General features: G+C 44.9%; 2 protein-coding genes across 2 annotated transcripts; both read right to left on the reverse strand.

The window, feature by feature from the left end:
• Nucleotides 1-10,084: 10,084 nt before the first annotated feature.
• LOC129339613 (olfactory receptor 4Q3-like) lies at nucleotides 10,085-13,998 on the reverse strand. The gene is made up of 3 exons (XM_054994194.1): nucleotides 13,932-13,998; nucleotides 10,765-10,855; nucleotides 10,085-10,610 (listed from the first exon to the last, which is right to left on the reverse strand). Exons 1-3 carry the CDS (start codon nucleotides 13,996-13,998, stop codon nucleotides 10,085-10,087), a joined length of 684 nt encoding a protein of 227 aa, XP_054850169.1.
• A 1,285-nt stretch (nucleotides 13,999-15,283) lies between these two features.
• Nucleotides 15,284-16,231, reverse strand: LOC129339614 (olfactory receptor 4Q3-like). The gene has a single exon (XM_054994195.1). It carries the CDS (start codon nucleotides 16,229-16,231, stop codon nucleotides 15,284-15,286), a length of 948 nt encoding a protein of 315 aa, XP_054850170.1.
• Nucleotides 16,232-23,895: the final 7,664 nt, after the last annotated feature.

The raw sequence follows: 23,895 nt of genomic DNA on the forward strand, positions 1-23,895 counted from the left end.
TCATGGTGAGCCCAGGACCTGAAGAAAGGAAGGGATGCCATGTCAAGAAATGTCATGCAGTTCCACCCTGCCTTCGACCCTTCTTGGTAGTTCTTTGGTTCCAGCCTTCCAGTGGCCTTTATCACAAAAAAAAAATATGAGGGAGGCCCAGCTGGGCCCCGCGACTCCCCCTCGGTTCGCTGCTGAGACTGCCTCTTACCAAGGTGACTGGTGCAGACTAAATGTTCTAGCTGTCCCTATCTAAAGAAAGTCCACTCTGTACAAAAGGGTATGATGCTTAACCAAAATCTAAAAGTTTATTGAATATATATCAGAGGTTATAATGCAAACCACAGGAAGAAACAACTTAACACTAAGACTTAAGATATATATATATAGGTTAAAGGCTTAAGGCTAAATGTACCAACACACTATTTATCCCTCCTCCCTCCTGAATCGAAAGCTTTTGGGCTACCTCGCCAATAGCTGGGGAAACTCCTAGAAGTTTCCCTGCCAGTTGGCAGTGCAGCCATGAGGGGATCTCAGCTCCTCCTTTTTATGGACCAGAATGCGGCCATCCACGGCAGCCACGAGTGGCTTTGGCTGTGGGGCCGTAGTTTGCCTCCTGGGATGGAGGAAGGCAGATTTTTCCCGGCCATCCGGGTCTTCAGGGGGCGGGGCGGAGTTTGAGCCATTAGGCATCTCCGCCCCTTCCCTGTTCAGTGGCTCCGAGCGATCGGCCCGCCCTCCTCTCCCTGTTTCAGTTCAGGATTAGCCGGTTGCTTATTAGAGCCAGGTAGGAATTTTTGCCTGCCCCCCCGATTGGCTGTAGTGGGGGGGGGGGGTTTTGCCTACCTTGTACTGAAGCAGAGGTTTGAGGTGTTTGTAGGTGTGGTGCCTTGTGCCCCCCCCCCTGGCAGGAGAAAGTTGGGAAATAGGGAGCGGGCTGGTGAGCACCCCTTTGGCAATTCCCCATCGGTGGGGAATGGGGTCTCTCAGGAGGGATGGTATGCTTCATGGCTACCACCACCTGTGCAGACTGCCTCCAGGGAACCCCAGGTACAAGTCCTTCCCTCATGCTGTATGGCTGAGGCTTTAGGAGCTTGAGGGGGAACCCTTTGCCTGGCCGGCCGGGCTGAGGCCATTCTACGAATGGATTATGCCCGGGGCAGTGGGGCTCGCCCATACAGGTCAAGGCGGTGGTCAGAGGTGACCCCGTGGCTTGACCTGTACTGCATAGTTTTGCCCTTGCCGCAGTTTAATGTTGATGTTATGTTTAATAAAGCGGCCATTTATACCAATAACCTGTGTCTGTCTCATTCTTCCAACTGAGGTGGCAATCGGGGTGTTGTGTACAAAAATACTACTATCTGTGGGTCCACTTTGTTCCTTTCCAAGGATCGAATGGACCACTAAATCTAAAATGTCCTCTACAAGTCAGAGAAAGGAATTTCACACTTTGCCAGCCCAGGCTCCATCCATGTTCTTCAAAACAAGATAAAGATGACCTGAAGCCCATCTATCTAAATGACCCGCTGTAATTTAGAGGCAAGGCCAAAGACCTTGCATATCCCTTGGTGTCAATTTGTGCTAATTATCTTAGTGTTCTCCCCCTCTTCCCAGAAAGTTAAACTCCGGCCAGCCTTCAGGGGATTTCAGAAAAGAAAGTTAAAGGCTTCCACTGAGGTTTTTAGCAGTTTTTCACAGAGCCTGAGCTGAATTCATGTTACTAATGGCCTGGTCTCAGAACCAAACTCCAGAATCCCACCACAGCCTTATCAAAACAGGTAGAGGCATCTGGCAACTTGGACTTCTGCTTGGAAGTCCTCAGCTTAAGCTTCCCTTGAGCCTGTATCCCCACATTGGCTTGCTGTATTTCTCTTCTCCACACCATCCCTTGTCCTGTCCCTTCAGTTTTCCTCCCGAACCTTTCAACTGATATGAATCCTGCTCAGTCCCACTTATCTAATTCCTGCCTAGCTGTTTTCAGTTTTCCCAGTCATAATCCTACCCAAACTCATGACCTTTCTCTTGATCTAGGTTTGTAAACAAGTTGGTCCAAACAAGATGAGCAAGGTTCTAGTCCAGAAGCACCTTAAAGACCAATTAGATATGTGCTTTCAAGAGTCAAATTATGTTTTTTATTATTTTTCCAAATACGAAAGAAAAGAAAATAGATATAAGATACAGGGAGCAATAAAGTTTTCAGTACAGTTTCAGTAGGCTTGCTTAAGTCAACATTATAATTCTCCAAGTCTTCTAATTAATCTCAATAACATTATGACTGTAAGTTCTGATATTTCATACATTATTGCCATCTTGTTGGATTCTATTCTGTACATTTATTTATTTATCCATTCATAAAAGGAACTCCAAGGTGTAAAGAAGTCTTCTTCTACTTGTCCATTCAATATAGAAGTTAATTTGTCCATTTCTGTGGTTTCCATTATCTTCTCTATTAGTTCCTCCAGTTTGGGTATCACTTGCCGTTTCCAGTAGGATGCAAATAAAATTCTAGCTGCAGTTATTACATGGATAATAAAATGCATCTGTTCTTTGCTTATGTCCGGTTTACAATTTAACAAAAAACTCTCTGGTTTGAGAGCAATTGAAATTTGTAACACAGTTTGTATCAAGTCATGTACCATTATCCAATACTTATGCACCTCCTTACAGGACCACCACATATGAAAAAATGTCCCTGTATGTTTCCCACATTTCCAACATTTGACACATTTTTATACATTTTGGCCAATCTATCCGGTGTTAGATACCACCTGTAAAACATCTTATATAAGCTCTCTTTGAATGCAACAGATTTAGTTATTTTTACATTCACTTTCCATATTTTGCTCCATTGTGCTGAGTCAATGTTATTTCCTAGATTCTGTATCCATAAAGTTTTACATTTTTCCACCCCTTCATTCCTTTTCATTTGCATTAAAAAGAGATACATTTTAAAATTAATTTTTCATCTGAGTCGCATAGTAATTTTCAAAATCTTTTTGTTCTAGATAAAAACCACCCAATTTCTTGTCTTTATTATATCTAGATTCAATTTATGCTCTTGACCACCAGTCCAAATTAATACCTTGATTTAGTAGATCCTCTTTTGTTTTTAATAGTCCTCTATCATCTAAAAGTTCTTTATACCTAACAACTTTATCCATAGAAAATACATTTGGCTGTGTAAATGCTTCTAGTGGGGAGACCCATTGTGGGATTTTCTCATATACTCGCGGTACAATTTTTTCCCATGTTGTTATGAGAGATTTTCTTATCAGGTGGTTTTTGAAGTATTTGTGTCCAGTTACTTTTCCGTACCATATAAACGCATGCCATCCTAACTGTAAATCATGACCTTCAAGAGCTAGAAGTCTTGGGTTTTCCAATGAAATTTGAAATCCACTCTCTCATCCAGACCAGGCAGCACGCCTGGTAGTAAGTTCTCCAGTCAGGTAAAGCCAGGCCTGCATTCTCTTTTAGACCTTGAAGCGTTTTCAGCTTAATTCTTGGTTTCTTTCCTTGCCAAATGAATTTGCTTATACTTTTATTTAGTTCTTTGAAGAATGACATATTAATATTTATCGGAATAGTTTGGAAAAGGAATATTATATGTGGCAATATATTCATTTTAATAGTCGAATCTTGATGGTCTTAAAGGTGCTACTGAACTTGAATCTTACTCTTGAATCTTACAGCCCAGAAAATCCACAACAACCATCTTACTCTTTTTGATTGAGAAAATTTGTCTATATCTCATCTTGCCTATGGACACACCAATATCATCTTCTCTTCAACCTCTGTTTATCTAACCAACCACCATAGAGCTTAGATCCTATACCTTTGCTCTATGAGTGCTTTTTCTCATCACTGCAATTCTATGCTGTGGAGTACAATTCCTCTGGTTCTAGGCATTTCCTGTTGCAATGAGACCCATGTTTTTCAAGAAGCCCCCAAGTGTCTAATGCTTGAAGAGCAAACTCTGCAGCACAGGATTACCTCTGCAGTACATGGAGATAAGAATTCATGGAACAAAAGTGTAGGGTCCTCCAGGTTATCTTTCCCCAGTGGTGGGAACAGAAAGTGTCTTCCTCTAGCTGAACAGTCTTTCTTTTTTCAAAAGGACAGTTCTGATTCCTCCCCAATGTCGGATTCATCTCTCACGCCCTGAACAGAATCACTCCTTCAACCCTGTATTTTGCTGTTCTATCCTTTTGGATTATGTCCTAACCCAGTTTCTGCAATTTGCCTTCTTCTTCTTGGAGCAAACAGCCTGCCATACACTTTGAAAACAAGAAAAGTTAAACAAAAGGCTTGTTGGTGCTCTAAGTATATGATGGGAAATCACAAGAAATAATAATAATATTTGATTTATATACTGCCCTTCAGGACAACTTAATGCCCACTCAGTGCAGTTTATAAAGTATGTCATTATTATCCCCATAACAATAATCACCCTGTGAGGTGGGTGGGCTAAGAGAGCTCCAGAGAACTGTGACTAGCCCAAGATCACCCAGCTGGCTTCAAGTGAAGGAGTGGGGAATCAAACCCCATTCTCCAGATTAGAGTCCCACACTCTTAACCACTACACCAAACTGGCTCTCAGGGCAAAGTTTCTTCTCTGGTGTTCCAAGGAACAAGACTGGATCTAACGGGTGTAAGACATAGAAGGATCAATGTCTATTGACCATTAGGAGAAATTACAATACAGTAACATGGTTGAGTGTAGGGATCCAACCTAGGATGCACCTCGGGGGCAGGGGGCAGGACAACCCTCTGTCAGGAATGCTCTAGCTTTGGAGTTCCTACATCAGGCAAAGCAACAGCCTGGAAGGTCCTTTCCAACTCTTGAATGGTAACTCAACACATCAACAAGAGTCACCACCGGGGTCAGAGCACACTCTTAAGCATGGTCATGATTTTTACAGTGAGGAGATACCTTATACCTTAGTCACATATTGACCTGATCTATATAGGCAGCAAGATGGGGAAGAATAAGGCAATGGAGTCCTGTGATGGTGAGGACAGAGGAAGAAGGAAACTGGGAACATCTAACCTCAGCTGAGCATTTGTCCCTCTGCAGGGAGTTTACAGCCTGGGCACAGCTGAAGGTTGAAGATGAAATTTCTACAGCAGTTAGAATGCTGGACTAACACTGATACAGAAGCCCAGACACATAAGAATTCACTGCTTGTATTAAGTCTATCAACATCCAATCAATTGTTAATTATTACAGGTCAACTTGACTTTAATATCACACAGGTGTGGGGGTGCCATTTTAGAATGCTCTACTTGAATGCTAGTCCTTGAAACTAGGGGTGTGCGCTTTGGGTTTCCAATTCAGGGAAAATGCCCGAATCGGACCCGATCTGTAAAGATTCGGGATTCCTGAATCAAAGCTCCCCAAAGCTATTTGGATCACTTCAGGAAGGTTTGGGGCCATTCCTGGGCTTAAGTTGGCCTGTGGGGGTATCCCCACCATGAATCAGCTGAAGTTTAAAGGGCTCCTTCCCACCACCTCACTTACCTGGGCCTTCCTGCTGGCTATTGAGGTGGCAGAGTTGGTGGCATGGCCCCGGAGGCAGCAGATACAGGGCCAAGCTACACATGACGAATGACACTTGAACAGCAAGTGTATTTCTCCCTGTTCAATTGCCCTCCACTCAATCCACTTGCCGTTCAAGTGTCATTCGTCATGTGTAGCTTGGCCCACAGCCTTTCCCACTGCACAGCTGGCCCCTGTGGTGGTGGAAGTGGTGACATGAGCAGTAGAGGTGGCGGCTCCAGCCTTCCCCACCACCCAGCTGGCTGCTGCTGTGGCAGAGGCAGTGGCATGGGGGACGGAGGTGGTAGAGGCAGCAATTTCTTAGTCAGGAGGAGGATCAGGGCCAGCCATTTTCCATACATTATAGAGTTGTATTGAGGATGAAATGGAGGAGAACCACATATACTCTCCTGAGCCCTTTGGATTTAAGACAAGAGAAATGCCACTTCAGAGCATATGTTATGCCTAAAAACAGCTAACTTTCTGTGCCCTGGAGTGGAGTGGAGGAGGTGGTCTATAGAACTTTAATTGCCATTATAAGAGAGAGAACAAAATACCAAAAATGGTTCCCTCTGGCTCCTCCCTTGAGCAGAAAACTTTTTATAGCAATTATGACATCAGAACATCATTGTACCTAATTACAACAGGATTGGTTCATAGTTATGTCACCACTAGAAATTCGAGTATGCATGCCACCTTTTTTAGTGCAAAGTCAGCTCATGTTATGTTTGCACATGTGTAATGCCACAGAATAAGCCATTGTCTGAGTATGTGGCTTCAAGTGGAAGAGTGGGGAATCAAACCCAGTTCTCCAGATTAGAGTCCCGTGCTCTTAAGCACTACACCAAACTAGCTCTGAATCTGAATCACTTGAAATAGCATATTGTATCTGAATATGTATGCCACTACGAATACCCATCAAATTCAATTGTTGAAGTTTTCATTAATAATATTCCAAAGCACTAGACCTCATGCTATCACACACCAGGGGCCCCAGTCTCAATGCAATTAGGATTGGAACATTTTACAAATATTTTCACTTCCAGAATTCACTCTTCTTCCCATGGATTACTTGGTTAGCAAATGACTGGGGGCTGGGTGGCATCTTTATTATCTAGACAAGTTCAGCTATCTTCTGTGACCATGACTGAATTGCCTGTAGTTGACTCCTTTGGGCAGGATATTGATAATGCTGCATTAATCTTAGCTATTCAGATGAGATTTCAGTTTTCCTCCCTATCTCATTTTACCCCAACAGTTTCATGCCTAACAATTATGAATTAAGCCTGCTCTGGAACGAGTATGAATGCATTTCACTAGGAAGCAACGTAACTTCCATTATAGTGCAGCATGAATCCAACGGCTAGAGCAGCAATAGCCTGGGCTACATTCCCACTCCCTCTCCTTCATTTAGAATGAGGACAATGGGAAGACTTCATTTACTTTCACAGATATCATCATATATGTGATTTGTTTCATGGTGTTGTCATGTTATAATTCAGTACAGGAACCCTGATTGGCTGGGATCTTGCAATAACGTTTAAAGTGAAATCTGGCATCAAAGTAACAGCCACTTAAAAAGCAAAGACTGAAAATATGTGCTAGAAATATTCACAAGACTGATGAAGGCTGGATCATTACCTTCTGACATGATAACTTCCACAACAAAAATAGAACCTTATAAAAATCCATCAAAGCACTTCCAGTGCTAATTATTGTCTTTTTCAGTTCCTAGGGCCAGGCAGCTAGAGGCTTTCTCTAGAAGCCTAAAAGTACAGAACATTGCCACTATAAATTTCAACATTTCTTGGCTCTCCCAAAAGCAGTAAAACAAGAACCATGTCTTGGGCAAAAGTAGTACAAGGGTTATGGAATGGCATTGGCCAAGAAGCAGTGAGAGAAATAACACTGAAATTGTAAGGAAACACGGGCCACCTCGGTCAGCAGCAGAACAGCAAGATCTAAATCCAGTTGCACCTTAGAGAACAACTAGATTTTTAGGGTATGAGCTTTTGAGCATCAAAGCTCCCTTCATGAGGATCTGTTTCCCTCCCTCCACCACAGGGTGGAGGCCCTGTCCAGCAATGTAACCATGCTATGGTGACTGAGATGTGACATAGATATGATGTCAAACAGCAACATGCTTGTTTTACCATGAGGCACACTGTTGGCAGCCATGAAGGGGTCCTGATGGATTTCTCCAGCAGTTGGTCAATGGGATTATTGCTCCTAATGGGATAAAAATCCTGGGAGTGGGCCGTTGAGGAGTCCTGTATTCAGATCCCATAGAACATAAGAACATAAGAACATAAGCAAAGCCATGTTGGATCAGGCCAGTGGCCCATCCAGTCCAACATTCTGTCACACACAGTGGCTAGAAATCCAGTGCCATCTAAAGGACTGTCAGTGAGGCCAGGACACCAGAAGCCCTCCCACTGCCTTCCTTCCAGCACCAAGACAACAGAGCACCACCTCCCCACAAAGAGAATACCATCTATCTCCTGTGGCTAATAGCCACTAATGGACCTCTGCTCCATATATTTGTCCAGTCCCCTCTTGAAGCTGGCAATGCTTGTAGGTGCCACCACCTCCTGTGGCAACGAATTCCATGTGTTTATCACCCTTTGTGTAAAGTAGTATTTTCTTCTATCTGTTCTAACCCGACTGCTCAATAATTTCATAGAGTGCCCACGAGTTCTTGTATTGTGAGAAAGGGAGAAAAACACATCTTTCTCTACCTTCTCTAACCCGTGCATTATCTTGTAAACCTCTATCATGTCTCCCCTCAGTCGTCTTTTCTCCAGGCTAAAGAGCCCCAAGCGCCTCAATCTTTCCTCATAGGGAAAGTGTTCCAACCCTTTAATCATTTTAGTTGCCCTTCTCTGTACTTTTTCCAGTGCTATGCCTAGACTATGCATAGACTATGCCTGGGGTGCCAATAGCTAGTGCATCAGTTTGGAAACACAAATCCTCCCTTGCAAGTCAAATCGAAGATTCAGGCTGTCCCAGTTTTTCATATCATTGAAGAAAATGTTGGTGGAGGAACACATAAATTTGGGGCTAGAGGAGTAAACAAGATTATGAAGCTACTAAGATTATGAAGTTCCCAGAATTAATGGGCAGTTTAGGGGACCTTTTTTCACCTGATTCATGATGTTTGAGGAAGGCTGGTGTAAACTGACCTGATATATGGACTGATTCGATCATAACTAGGATGGTAGGAATTCAGTGGGTTGCTCATTATGGTTAGGGTCGATTGACAACCCCCTTGAGGTCCATTCTGAAGATGGGCTGTTCCTGCAGCCCAGGTGGTGTTTGTCATCAACCAAATCTTTCACTGCCTGTTTAGCACGTTGGGAGGGAAGGGTTGGCTGTAGCTGTGGACTACCTAACTCATCGTGCCCTTAGTTAGGCTAATCATGTATGATGTAGACCACTCATTAAGTAAAACAGGTAAAACCAAGTATAGTTTGTCTTGTGCCTTTGTCGGAGGAGGATGCTGGAGACAAGCTATTTCCATGTCCAAAAATCCAGACATTTGAGGTAGCCTGCTTCTGAATGTTGAAGTTCCATTCACAGATACGTTAGACTTTTCCTTCACAAATGTGTCCAAGTTGTTTTATAGACTACTACTCATAGAGTAGGCACCACTTCTTTGAGAACTGAATATCCCAGTTTGGGGATTTTACAGTTTTGGAACCCATGGCAAGCTGCCTTGAATTCCTGCAAAAAGAAAGATGGCTAAGAAATGTTTTACATTAAATAAAATAAATAAATTAAAATAATGGTCTCCCGCCTATAAGCCTATGGACTTGAACCACAGACATATAGTCTTTAGTGATTTTGTTAAGGTAGAACACGTGTGTGTGAGTGTGTATGTGCTGTCATGTCACAAGTGATTAATCACAAACCTCAGCAAGGAGCTTTCAAGGCAAGTGAGAGGCAGAGGTGGTTTTCCAGGGCCTTCCCCTGCAGAGACTTCCTGAGAGCCCCCCCATCCAAGCACTGACCCTGGTTAGCTCCCCATATCTGATGAGACCAGGCTATGCCATGCCACCTTCCCTCTTTCAGTGGAACATAAGGGAGGATTAATTAATTCAACCAAGTTTGTTGTACAAAATACATTTTTACAAATAATACAGCTGTTATCTATCATAGTGCATATTTATCCTGGCCTTCCTCCAAGGACTTCGGAGCAAAATACTTGGTTCTTCTTTCTCCATTTTATCCTTACAACAAACTTTTGAGACAGATTGGGCTAGACAGAAATACAGATATTTAGTTACACAAGGATTTTAACCCGAGTTCCCTAGCTAATCACTACACGACGCTGGCTCTTGTGGTTCATGTCAATTTCCTGTGGCCATATTTATACCCATCACATGCAGTAAAATTAAAGCATAGTTTCCATGAATGCCATATAATCTGATGCAAATGATTTCACTTCCCAAATATACGTACAATATATGGTACACTCAGGTTGCTCGAAGGGCCCTGCCTCTTTAAAGTCACCTTGTCAACTCTCAAACAAATAACAATTTTGTTAAGGGAAAAATTTCACACATGTAATCCATTTGCAGCAATAGGGAAGAGCTTTTGCTTGATTTTCCATTTCCTGATGGCGTTCTTTATCTCTTGGTTCCTCAGTGCGTAGATGAGGGGATTGAGGGCAGGGGTGGCCACCGTGTAGAATACAGAGGCTTTCTTGTCCTCTTGGGAACTGGAGGAGGGTTTCAGATACACAAAGACAATGGGCACATAGTAGAGACTGGCCACCATCAAGTGGGAGCTGCATGTGGAGAGAGCCTTCCTCCATTCCTTCTCAAAACGGCCACAGAGAGTAGCCAAGATGGCGGCATATGAAACCAACAAAGCCACAAAGCAGGGTGCTGTTATCAGGGTGTTGTTGGTCATCGTGATAATCTCAGCAGAATAACTCCCTGAACAAGCTAGTTTGATCACTTGTGGCAAGTCACAGAAGAAGTTGTCCAGTACGTTAGGGCCACAGTATGGTAACCGGGCAACTGTCACTATCTGAATGATGGCATGAACCAAGCTTGTTGCCCAGCAAAACAAGAGAAGCCTGAGGCAGCGCGGCCGGTCCATGATGACCATGATCATTTGATCATTTGTGGCAAGTCACAGAGGAAATTGTCCAGTACATTCTGGCCACAGAATGGTGACTGGGCAACATCATCATCTGAAAGGAGCTTACTGTCCAGCAAAGCAGGAGGAGCCTGAAGCAGCACGGCTGGTCTATGATGGTCATGTACGTCAGTGGGTGGTAGATGGCCACATAGCGATCATAGGCCATGAGTGTGAGAAGGACTAGGGGTGTGCACTTCGGGTTTCTGATTCGAGTAAATTACCCAAATTGGACCCGATCCGTAAAGATTAGGGATATCCAAATCGGGGCCACCCACACCCACACCACCATCCCCAGCCCCAGCCCCCCACCCACACCCACCCCTACCTTGTCTGCAGAAGCAATGGCTCCGGCTCCTCTGCTGCCACACTGCCACATGGCTGCCTGAGCCTGCGGGGTGGTGGGAAAGACCAGAGCCGCCGCCACTGACCCTGCCTCTGGCCGTTCCTGCCCCTCAATTGGCCGTGGTGCGCTGGCAGCCATTTGAGGGGCAGGAAGGGCCGGAGGAGGAGGAGGCGGCAGTGGCAGTGGCTCCGGTGGCTCTGGCCTTCCCCACCACAATGTAGGTTCAGGCGGCCATGCGGCAGCACAGTGGCAAAGGAGCCGAACCAGCTGGCTGCAGGCCATCGCAGCCTTGTGCTGCTGCCGCCCAGCTGTCAAAGACCCTCCCGCCAGGTAAGTGGGGGGTGGAGGGGTTTCCCCAGGGGGGTGGGGGTTGAGGGGTTGCCCCAGGGGGGAGGGGGGCAAGTTTCCCCCCTCACTTCGCTCTGAAGCGAGTAAAATAACGTAATACCAAAGGGGCTTGCCATACACACCCCTAAGTAGGACCATCTCTGCACTCCCAAAGAGAAGTTGGAAGAAAACCTGGGACATGCACCCCCAATAGGAAATGGGATGACCCCAGTTCAGCAAGTCAGCTCCTAACTTGGGAGCAGCCACACAGCCCAAGGATATATCTATGAGAGACAGATTGGCTAGGAAGAAATACATGGGGGAACCAAGGAGCTGGGGCTCACAACACACAGTCACTATGATCAGGAAGTTGCCCAGAAAAGTGGTGGTGCAGCAGGTCAACACTAAGGTGGAAAGGAAGAGCCAGGAAAAGACAGAGTAGGAGAAGCCCAGTAAAATGAACTTCGAAAGTGTGGATCCATTCATGGTGATGGCTGGTTGTTGTGAGAAGGGAAAAAGCGCGCGGGGGGGGGTCATGTTTAATGTTCCTTCAGCCCTGTTCTCTTCCATCCTACTATATAACATTCATCTCTTGGACTTGGGAATGGAATCCAAGAGTTCTCCCGCAGATTTCTTCTGTTGTTAGATTGTAGACTTCACCCCTATCTGCTCTCTTGTGTTTCTTAGTACAAGTAAACTTTTCCAACTCAAGAGCTGTGTGCTCTTAGTGGCAGGTGGGGGGGACTCATCCTCTATCAACTAGCTGTATAAATTAGGCAAGTTCATTTCACAGCTGTTTACTGAACTTTTATTTTTCTGCTAATTATGAAGCAGAGAAAGCAATGCTGTGTTCAGAAGCATGCCCCCCCCCTTTTACTGGAAATCCTTTCTGACTGTAATTTCTGAGATTTCACTAAGGATATCAAACTTTTCCATAGCCTGGAGGACTAGAAACATGAATGTGCTTTTTTCAGAGAAACCAGAGATTCTCTGCAACCTTAAATCTGTTTTTAGGTCAAGTTTTGTGCCTATGCTTACAAAATATGGGAACGCTACAGCACCTGGCAGAATGGTAACATGCATCCCTGCCTGGCATCTTCTAACTGGACACTTCCAGGGGCAGATAAAAACTTTTCTATCCCCCCCTCCACACACACACACACACACACACACAAATACTTATAAAGTGATTTCTGGATATTAACTAAGCAGCCTGTGAATGAAGGCTCGTTGTTCTTCGATAACTGGGGTCATTTTTTATTTCACCAGTTTTAATTAATTGTGTTGAATTGCACCTCCACACACACACACAGTATTATTTGCTGCTTTGGCTCCCCATTGGGGAGAAAAGTGGAATTCAAATCTCCTAAATAAATTATCAAGAAAGCAGATCCCATGGAATTGGGAAGCTGACCGTTTCCTCTCCGTAGGGCTTTGATCGTTTTTCTTCCAACTCATTTGACCAGTATCAGAACTGAGCTTGTCCCCCCCCCCCCACACACACACAAAAGCCCTGTCACTGACCCACAGACGTTCCTGGAATGTTTTAGAGCCAAGCTACAAGTGATGCCTGAAACAGGTTGGACACTTGGTCTTGCAGCTGTAATGGAGAGCCAAGCTGTAAAACTAGGATGCCTACATTTCCCATCAAAACTTGAGGGAAGCTGACAAGTGTCCAACCTGTGTACGGCATCACTTGTAGCTTGGCTCTCAGATAACAAGAAGATGGGGACAGAAGAACAAATTGCCCACACACCTGAAAACAGTGAGGCCATTGTTTTCAAGTGTGTATATGTGAGGTGGCTTCATAACATTTTGGACAGCAGTGGTAACGGGGCAGACAGAAGGTCATGATCCGTGGTTGGAAATCCTTCCATCTCTGGAAACATCCAGTAATGTTTCCGTCCAAGCTTCTGTCCCTGTAAAATCAACACGGGACCTGGATTTCCTCCCCCATATGACTCCCCAAAAATTGGCTGCTGCCTCTGAAAGATCGTCTCTACCTATACAATGGAAAGCATGTTCGAGAAGACTCACCTTGACACCACTGAGAAGGCACGCTCTCACACACCCCTAGATGGGATAAAAGGTGATTCCAAATGGACAAACGGCAAATGGACTTGCTGAGGAGGCAGGAGCAGGAGCGCGCCACACCCTTCCCCACACTGCCGAAGAGGGCAGCTGGCAGGCGCAGGAATACACCACGCTCTCCCCCCCCCCACCAACGCTGCCCATCCTGCACCTGCCAACCATCTCCTGCCTGCCTTGGCCTATCCTGCATTCTCTGCTCGGCCGCACCTGCAAGCTTTCTCCAGCCTACCTTCTTCCCTGCATTCTCCCCTTGCCCATGCCCACTCCCGCTGAGTGCATGCAAGCCAGCCAGCCTTCTCCTGCCTGCCTTCTCCTTCCCTGTATTCTCCCTTCACCCACATCTGCTTGACTGCCTTCTCCCCACCCCTGCCACATGCACCCCACACCTGCCACCCTATTCCTGCTGACTTCTACCTGCCTGTCTTCACCTCCCATGCCTTCTCCTCTTGCCCCACCCCCACGGCACTATCCCAGCACATGCCACCCTACTCCTACCTGACTTCGGCCTGCCTGTCTTCACCTTCCATTCAAACTCCTCTCGACCCCCAAACCCTGCTCGCATGCCCCACACCTATTACTCAACTCTTGCCTGACTTCAGGCTGCCTGTCTTCCCCTCACCATCTCACAACTGCCATGTGCGCCCAGTGCATGTCACCCTACTTCTGCCTGACTTCTGCCTGTCTGTCTTCACCTTCCCTGCATTCTCCCTTTGGCCAAACGCCTGCTGCATGCACCCCACACCTGCCACTTTACTCCTGCCTAACTTCTGCTGGCCCGTTGTCACTTTCCCTGCATTCTCTCCTCACCCACCCAACCTCGCCAAGGGCACCCAGTTCCTGCCACCCTACTCCTGCCTGACTTCTGCCTGCCTGTCGTCGCTTTCTCTGCATTCTCCTCTCACCGCCACCCCAACCTTGCCACAGGCACCCAGTGCCTGCCTCCCTACTCCTGCCTGACTTCCCACATCTTTGGGAACTGAATATCACAATTTGGGCATTTTATAGTTTTGGAACGCCTACCAAGCAGCCTTGTGTAGAAAGGTGGCTAATAAATGTTTTACATGAAATGAAATAAAACAAAACAATGGCCTCCTGTCTATAACACTATGGACTTGAAGCACAGTCATATAGTCAGGAAGTTATTTGATTTTGTGGTGGTAGAACATGTGCGTGCATGTGTGTCTGAGTCAAGGCACAATTGGCTTATGGCAACCCCAGCAAGGCAATTGAGAAGTGGAGCTAGTTTGCCAGTACCCTCCACTGCCAAGTCTTCCGTAGTGGTGCCCCTGCTTCGTTTCTGAGATCTTACCAGATCAGGCTATGCTATGCTGCCTTCCCTCCCTTGGCTGAACATAAGAAAGGATTAATTAATTCAAGCAAATTTGTAAAAATCCATTTTTACAAAAAGTTTTATATATCACAGCTGGTATCTATCTACTACATTTTTGTCCTGGACTTTCTCCAAGGAGCTAAGACCAAACAGTTGGTTTTTCTTTCTACATTTTATCCTTACAACAAACATGTGAGATAGGTAGGGCTAGGCAAAAATGAGGGTCTACAGACATTTAGTTACACGGGGATTTTAACCTGGGTTTCCTACCTAACCACTACATGACAACGGTTCTTGTGCTTAGTGTCAATAATTTCTTGTGGCCATATTCATATCCATCACATGCAGTAAAATCAAAGTATAGTTTCCATGGATGCCATACTGTCTGATGCAAATGAATTCACTTGCCAAATAAACATATAACAAATGATGCACTCAGGTTGCTCAAAGGGCTCTGCTGCTTTGAAGTCACCTTTTTAACTTTCAAACAAACAACAACTTGGTCAAGGAAAAAGAATCACACATGTAACCCCTTTGCAGCAATAGGGAAGAGTTTTTGCTTGCTTTTCCATTTCCCGATGGCGTTCTTCATCTCTTGGTTCCTCATTGCATAGATGAAGGGATTGAGGGCAGGAGTGGCCACCATGTAGAATATAGCGGCTATCTTGTTCTCTTGGGAGCTGGAGAAGGGCTGCACATACACAAAGAGAATGGGCACATAGTAGAGACTGGCCACCGTCAAGTGGGAGCTGCAAGTGGAGAGAGCCTTCCTCCAATCCCTTTCCAAATGGCCACAGAGGGTGGCCAAGATGGCAGCATATGAAACCAACAAGGACAAAAAACAGGGCACGGTTATCATGGTGTCATTGGCTACTGTGAGAATCTCAGCAGAATAACCCCCTGAACAAGCTAGGTCGATCACTTGTGGCAAGTCACAGAAGAAATTGTCCAGTACGTTAGGGCCACAGAATGGTAACTGGGCAATCACCACTACATGAATGATCCCATGAACCAAGCTTCCTGCCCAGCAAAGCAGGAGGAGCCTGAGGCAGCGCTGCCGGTCCATGATGACCATATACCTCAGTGGGTCATAGATGGCCACGTAGCGATCATAGGCCATGAGTGTGAGAAGGAGCATCTCTGCACCCCCAAAGAAATGGAAGAAGAAAATCTGCGCCATGCACCCCTCATAGGAAATGGAATGACCACAGTTCAGCAAGTCAGCTGCTAACTTGGGAGCAGCCACGCAGCCCAAGGATATATCTATGAGAGAGAGATTGGCTAGGAAGAAATACATGGGGGAGCCGAGGAGCTGGGGCTCAGTCCAAATAGTCACCATGATCAGGAAGTTGCCCAGAAAATTGATGGTGCAACAGGCCAACACCACGGTGGAAAGGAAGAGCCAGGAAATGCCGGAGCAGGAGAAGCCAAGTAAAATGAACTCCGAAATAGTGGATCCATTCATGGCGATGGCTGGTTCTAGTGAGAGGGAAAAAAGTTGGGGAATTACCTTTAATGTTCCTTCAGCCCTGTTCTCTTGCATCCTGCTGCATAACATTCATCTCCTGGAGCTGGGAATGGAATCCAAGAGTTCTCCCTCAGATTTCTTCTGCTGTTAAATTGTAGACTTCACCCCAGTCTGTTTCTTTGTACAAGTATACTTTTCCAACCCAAGAGCTGTGTGGTCTTAGTGAGGGGGGGGGGGCTCATCCTCTATCAACTAGCTATGTAAATTCGGCAAATTCATTTCACAGCTGCTTACTAAATTTTTTTGTTCTACTAATTAAAAAGCAGAGAAAGCAATACTCTATTCAGAAGCACGCCCACCCCCCTTTTATTGAAAATCCTTTCCAACTGTAACTTATCAGATTTCACTAAGTATATCCAACCTTTCCATAGCCTGGAGGATTAGAAACGTGAATGTGCTTTTTAAAGAGAAAATTATCATTCTAGGTCAAATTTCTGTGCCTATGCCGACAAAATATGGGGATGCCACAGCAACTGGTACAAGGTTAACATGCATCCCTGCCTGGCATCTTCTAACCGGAGACTTCTAGGGGCAGATAAAAACTTTTCTACCCCCCCCCCCCCCACATATTTATTTTCTGGATATTAACTAAGCAGCCTGTGAGTAAAGGTTGATTGTTCTTAGATTATTGGGGGGGCACTTTTAATTAATTGTGTTTTCAGTTCTGTTTGGATATGATTTTGGAATACTGACTGAGAAGGCTCTCACAGATTTTAAAAATGAGTTCTAAAGCAATTTCCCCTGCACTGTGACTAACGGTGCAATCCGAAGGAGAGTTACTCCAGTCTGAGCCTATTGAAACCAATGGGATTAGACTGGAATAACTTTCTTTAGGAGTGTGCTGTAAGTGCTATAGATTAAGATTTTATTACAGACCTAACATTTGTAAGAAAAATGAATTAAATGGTAGGATAATAAGACATGGATGAATCATTCATAAAAGTTGGTACCTTTAATCTCAACTACTGAAAATCCATCCCAAGAGAATCCTGCTTCATCCAAGCTTTGAGATCTTTCAGAAAGTCTAGAAAGAGCAGGGGAAAAATAAAAGAGTTCCAGATAATCAAATGGAGAAATATAGAAAGGCTGTGGTCGAGGATATCCTTGAGAAAACTGGAAAACAGATGGTTGTGAGAAAAGGTCCCCTTTGCAGATATGAAGATGGAGTGAGTCTGAATGCTTCTCTCTCTTCCCCGCCCAGTTCCCTTCAGCTCCTCTTGAAGCCAAGAGGAGGCACACCCTGCTGTTTTACTTTATATAATTCTTCTACATCAGATATTCTCCAATCTCTTCATCAGCAAACAAAGTCTACAATCTTTTGTTGCGAGTTGACAAGGCTGTGGGCGCCTCGGAGAGCTCCAGCACCTTGGAGAGCACCCATCACTGTTCTGTCTCAAAAAAACATCATCAAAATCCAGAGGCGTTTTCGAACTTGTCATAGGCCAGGGACCGTTAAAAAGGCCCTTGCGTCATTGGGGAGGGAGGGGGGCTTTCTTTCCTAGAGACAATGGCCTATGCCAGCAGAGATGAGTGCTGTTGTAGTGATCACCTTATCATTATTTTTTGGCCCCACATACATGCAAATTCACCAGATTAGAGTATCTCACTCAACTTGCTTTCCTTTCTGCAAGCCAGTATATAAAGCCTGGATGTGCCCAGAGCTGCAAGCTGAACGGCTCTTGTACTGTGGGCCAGAGCCGAGCACCAGGCAGAAGATCAGCAGGTGGAGAGAGAAGAGCCCCTTAGCAAGCAGACACTCCCCTGCACTTTCTTGTTCATTGGTATGTTTGGATTGCACCTTCACACACACACACACACACACACACACACACACACACACACACACACACGGGGTATTTGCTGCTTTGGCCCCCCACTGGGGAGGAAAGCAGAATTCAAATTTCCTAAATAAATAAGCAAGAAAGCAGAGCCCATGCAGTTGGGAAGTTTACCCCTACCTCACCCTAGTGCATTGATCATTTTTCTTCCAACTTATTTGACTTCCAGTATCAGAACTGAGCTTGGAACTTGAGCACTGACCCGCAGTCCTTCCTGGAAAGTTTCAGATAACAGGAAGATGCGGATAGAAGAGCAAAATGCCCAGTAGACAATGAGGCCTGTTTGTTCAAGTGTGTGTATCTGACATAGCTTCACAATATTTTGGACTACAGTGATAAGGGGGCAGTCAGAAGGTCATGCTCCATGGTTGGAAATCCCTCCATCTCCGGAAACGCTCCAGTAATGTTTCCACCCAAGCTTCTGTCCACTGTAAAACCCACACTGGTCCTCAATTTATTCCCCCACATAACTTTCCCAGTTTCTTACAATATATCCTAGTTGCCCTGAAAGATCATCTATACCTATAAAACAGAAAGCATTTTCAAGACAATTCACCTTGATTCCACTGCACAGGCATGGTCTCGTGCACCCCTAGCAGGTATAAGACATGAGTCTTTGGCAACAGGACTTGCCAAGAAGGCCAGAGCAGAAGTATGCCATGCTGCCTATTTCCCTCCCCAACATCTCCTGCCAGCCTTCTCTTACCTGCCTTCTCCTTCCCAGCATTCTCCCCTCACCCACCCCCGCCGTGTGCCCCATAACAACCAGCCTTCCCCTTTGCTACCTTTTCTTTACCTGCCTTTTCCCCTCGCTTACCCCCAGTTCTACTGCGTGTCCCACATCTACCAGCCTTCTCCTGCCTGCCTTCTCCTGCCTGCCTTCTCCCCTTGCCCACCCATTTACGCCTCCAGTTGAATGGGGCCAATCTGGGAGACTGGCAGGTACAGTAGTATGTCCTGCTATCTGCTACTTTCTCCCTCCTCTACTCCCCGCACCTTCAGTCACATGAGCACACCAGGCTGCGCACCTTCTCTAACCCTGGCAGCACTCTCACGACTCTAGCCACCCGGTTAAACTCAAATGGGGTCAAACTGGGCATCTTCCAGGTGAAGTAGTGTGCCACGCCTCCCCTCCCTTTGGCAGCATTCTTGCAGTTCCAGACTAAGGTTGCCATCTTCCAAGTGGTGTCTGGTGATCTCCAGGAATTGAAGCCGATATCCAGGCCACAGAGATAAGTTGCCCTGGAGAAAATGGCTACTTGGAAAGTTGGACTCTATGTCATTATAGCCCATTGAGGGGCCTACTGTCCCCAAACCCTGACTCCTCTAGGCTCCCCCCCCCAAATATCCAGGAATGTCACAACCTGGAGCTGGCAACCCTATTAAACCAGCTGCTTGGTTTGACCCAAACATGCTAAACCAGGAGACTTCCAGCTCCACTAGCATACCAGGCTGCCCACTTTCCCCTCCCCTGGCAGCACTTATGCAGCTCCATCCACGCGCAGGAGTGCTCCAGGGCACCTGCCACCCATTGGGATGCTTTGGGGCAGTAATGCCAGGCCTGGCCACCCTGCCCTCCCTCCCACCCCGATCAGGGCATGGCAGAGGTGGCAATGCCTGCCCTGTGCTACCTAGAGCGCCTTGTAATGTTTCCCCACAACGGGCTTTGTTACTAGTCATTTATAAGTTACAGGACAAAGAAGCTAGTATTCACTGCTTTATCAAAATAGAAAGCACATCTTGTTAATAGATGGTTCATTCATTCATAGTAAAGCAAACTTCATTGGTAGCATATACTTCTCATGCCACATAAGTGCAGCTTAATACTTTATTACAAGAGGCACAGAAGGGGGAAAACAACAGCAACTCCATATATAGTCTTCATCCACCTACTTCTCTCTACCTTTCTCATATGTCTACCTCCCATTTAATGGCTATTTTCTAATAGACTGTAAAATGGCTTATACGCAGACCAAGAAAGTGGACACCAGGAATACAATATCAGCAGCTCTTACAAAATATTTCTCTCTCTCTCTTCAAGATGTGCAAATTGATAGTTCTTGTTCCAGTCTGTAGATCAGATAATCTTCATTCAGGGTTCTGGGTCAACCTCAAAAACTATTCTTGCAGAAGTTGGTGACAAATCTTACACTTCTCTTGATCCAGCAGTGAAAATCCCGGCAGTCTCTTTGATAACGGAGTAAGTGTTCAGCCCTGGCCTTCACCATATTTAATACACATTTAATACAAGCCTGTGATATACAATCACCGAGCCCCTGGATTAATGCAGTTTGATTTGCATCAGGCGGAATTCCAAGCTGGCTGGGCAGATCAATGTGGAGACTCACCCGGGAGTATGAATCCCTGAGAGATTACGTTATACAAAGGCAGAGGACTAGTGGTGATTTGATTTGCTGTCCTCCCCTCAACTGGACAGAGACTGTAACCATAGTAGCTTCACTGAGTCTCCCCATTAGCACATTCCAATATCCTCCTTCCTTGATTAGATCCCCACCCCAAGATTGAGAAGTCATCAATTGGCACTGATAAGTTTCTAATTTTTCCTGGGAACCTAGTACTCCATATATAAATTCATCAACTCAGCGCCAGAAACATTGATTAGCATATTGCTTCTTTACAACTCACCAGGAAAAACTTTTCATTTTCTTTACCACACCCCGGCAGCAGTAATCAAAAGTAATCAAACTGTTGTTATTCCCAGGAATTGACCTTTAAGGTTTTCATTCTAACAGTTAAGGGGGCTCTATTGCTTTAACACATGTTTTACTCTATAAAAATCAGGGGTTTGGCCCCATTCAAACTGAGCATGCTTCTGGGACCCAAGAGCTCCTCCCATAGGGCCACTTCCTTATGCCTGTCTCCTGCTCCTGGTCAAGGATGCTGGCCATTTGATGCCTCTTTCCCCATGGACTGCATCACTCCCTCACCTTGGATTGGTAATGATAACCCTGAACCCGCCCCTCCAACTCTATCCCACTTTCTTAGAGATCTGTGTGCTTGTGTATTGCTTCTTGTGTGTGTGGGTTTCACGCTGTTAATAAAATACTTATTTGATTAACATCACCAGTCTCATCTGCTACCTTGAGGAGGGGACCCCATAGATGTTGGAGGAGTATCCTGCAGTTACCCCTCTCGCGCTTGCCGCTAATTCCTCCCATTTGCAAGAAGCCCTCCAGGTAACAAGGGAGCAGGTTCTGCTTTTGCACACTCTCTTTGCTCTGATCCCTAATATTTCAGTGACTTGTCACTGTGCCTTAGGAGAAAGGGAGTTACAGAAGCTATTCCTAGATCACCATTTAAATAATTATTTCCTATCGCTAAGAATGGAAAATGTGGATAATAGGCTACAGCCAGAAGAGACTCCCTGAGATTATTATTTCAACAGAACATCAAACACATGTACATAATAAATTTAAATCAAGTGAAATCATCATATTGCATTTTTATGTCTTCCCCTGTATATACCCATCAAATTCAGTTGCTGAGGTTTTCATTAACAATATTCCAAGGCTCTGGACTTCATTCTATCACATACCAGGGGTCCCAGTCTCAATGCACATTTTGGATTGGCACATTTTGCAAACGTTTTCACCCCCAGTATTCCCTTTCCATGGATTACTTGGTTTGCAAATGGCTGGGAGCTGGGGGGGGGAGGGCATCTTTGTTATCTAGACAAGTTGAGCTATATTCCATGGCCACAATCGTATTGCTTGGAGTTGAGTAGTTTGGACAGGATACGGATAATGTTGCATTAACCTTAGCTATTCAGATCAGTATTTGAATGTTCCTCCCCATCCCATTTTACCCCACCTATTTCATGCCTAACTGTTCTGAATTAAACCTGCACTGGGATAAGCATTAATGTATTTCATCAGGAAGCAATGAAGCTTCCAGTGTAGTGCAGTGTGAACCTAACTGCCTTGCCTGGGCTGCATTCCCACTTCCTCTCCATCGTTTATAATTAGGACAATGGGAAGACTTCATTCTCTTTCACAGATATCATTGTATATGTGATTTGTTTCATTGTGTTGTCATGTTATAGTTCTGTACAGGATCCCTGATTGGCAGGGATCATGCAATTACTTTTAAAGTAGCTGTGGGCTACATTTTAAAATTATTCCATTTAGGAAAAAAAGACTGAAAATATGTGCTGGAAATATTTACAAGGCTGGTGAAGGCTGGAACCTTTCTTTCTGAGATAATAACCTTACCTTCTCAGAGCCAGTTTGGTGTAGCCATCTTATCAATAACAACAACAAATTTATTACGGTTCGAGACCAGCAAGGGTATTACAAGAGTAAAAATAGAGCATACAGTTTAAAAGGGACATCAATAGAATAATACATTAAATTGCCTTATATTACATTATGTTAAAGAATTTACATTTAGCATTTAGTATGTCATAAAACCAAATATCATAAAACAATATACAAGATCTTATTTAGAAATGAACAATCTCCAGTTCTTCATTGCCAACCAGCCAAATTTGGCAACCTTATATGTTATGTATGTCATGTCCTTGGACTCTAATCTGGAAAAACGGGTTTGATTCCCCTATCCTCCGCCTAAAGCCACCTGGGAGACCTTGGGTCAGTCGCAGCTTCTAGGAGTTCTCTCAGCCCCACCCACCTCACAGGGTGATTATTGTTGTGGGGATAATAATAACATACTTTGTATACCACTCTGAGTGGGCATTACATTGTCCTGAAGGTTGGTATATAAATCAAATATTATTATTATTATTTATAACTTCCACAACAAAAATTGGGCTTCATAAAAAGCTCTTCTAGAACTCATTATTGTCTCTTTCTAGAGGTTTTCTTCAGAAGCCTGCAAGTATATAACATTGCTACTATAAATGTCAACATTCCGTGGTTTTCCCAAAAGCAGTAAAACCAGATCCACATCTTGGGCAAAAGTAGTCAGTGGCTATGGAATGTCGTTGGCCAAGCAGCTGTGACAGAAATAACACTCAAGTTGTGAGGAAACATTGGCCATCTTGGTCTGCCATTGAAGAGCAAGATTTGTGTCCAGTTGCACCTTAGAGATCATATCATTGAAGAAAACGTTAGTGGAGGAACACATAGGTTTAGGGACAGAGAATCGACCCATTTGTAAATAAGATTGTGAAGCTACTAAGATTATGAACTTGCCAGAATGAATGGGGAAATCAGGGGAGCTTTTTTCACCTGATTCATGTTACCTGAGAAAGACTGGTGTAAATTGGCCTAGTCCTTAGACTGGTTAGACCATAACTAAGATGATGGGAATTAGGTGGGTTGCTCATTACAGGTAGGGTAGATTGGTAATCCCCTTGAGGTACAGTCCAATGATGGGCTGTTCTTGCATAGCTGAACAACTAGGTAGGATGGAAAAGTGGTGGTGTGTGCCATCAATCAAATCTTTCACTGGGTGTCTAGCACGTTGGGGGTGGGGGGAGGAGAGGCTGTAGCTGTCGGCTACCTAGCTCATCATGTCTTTAGTGAGGCTAAACACTTATGATATAAACTACCAATTTAAACAAATCAGATAAAGTCACATATAGTTCTCTTGAGTCTTCATTGAGGAGGGTGAAGGGGAAAGCTCATTTCATTGGGCCATTTGATGTAGCCTTCTTCTGAAAGTTGAGATTCCGTTCACAGATATAGCAGACCTTTCCTTCAGAAATGTGTCCAAGTTGGGTTTTTTTAAAATACCACTATAGCAGGTATCATTTCCCACATCTGTGAAAACTGAATATCA

This window comes from Eublepharis macularius, chromosome 12, assembly GCF_028583425.1.
Source record: "Eublepharis macularius isolate TG4126 chromosome 12, MPM_Emac_v1.0, whole genome shotgun sequence".
In the NCBI taxonomy this organism is placed as follows: domain Eukaryota; kingdom Metazoa; phylum Chordata; class Lepidosauria; order Squamata; family Eublepharidae; genus Eublepharis; species Eublepharis macularius.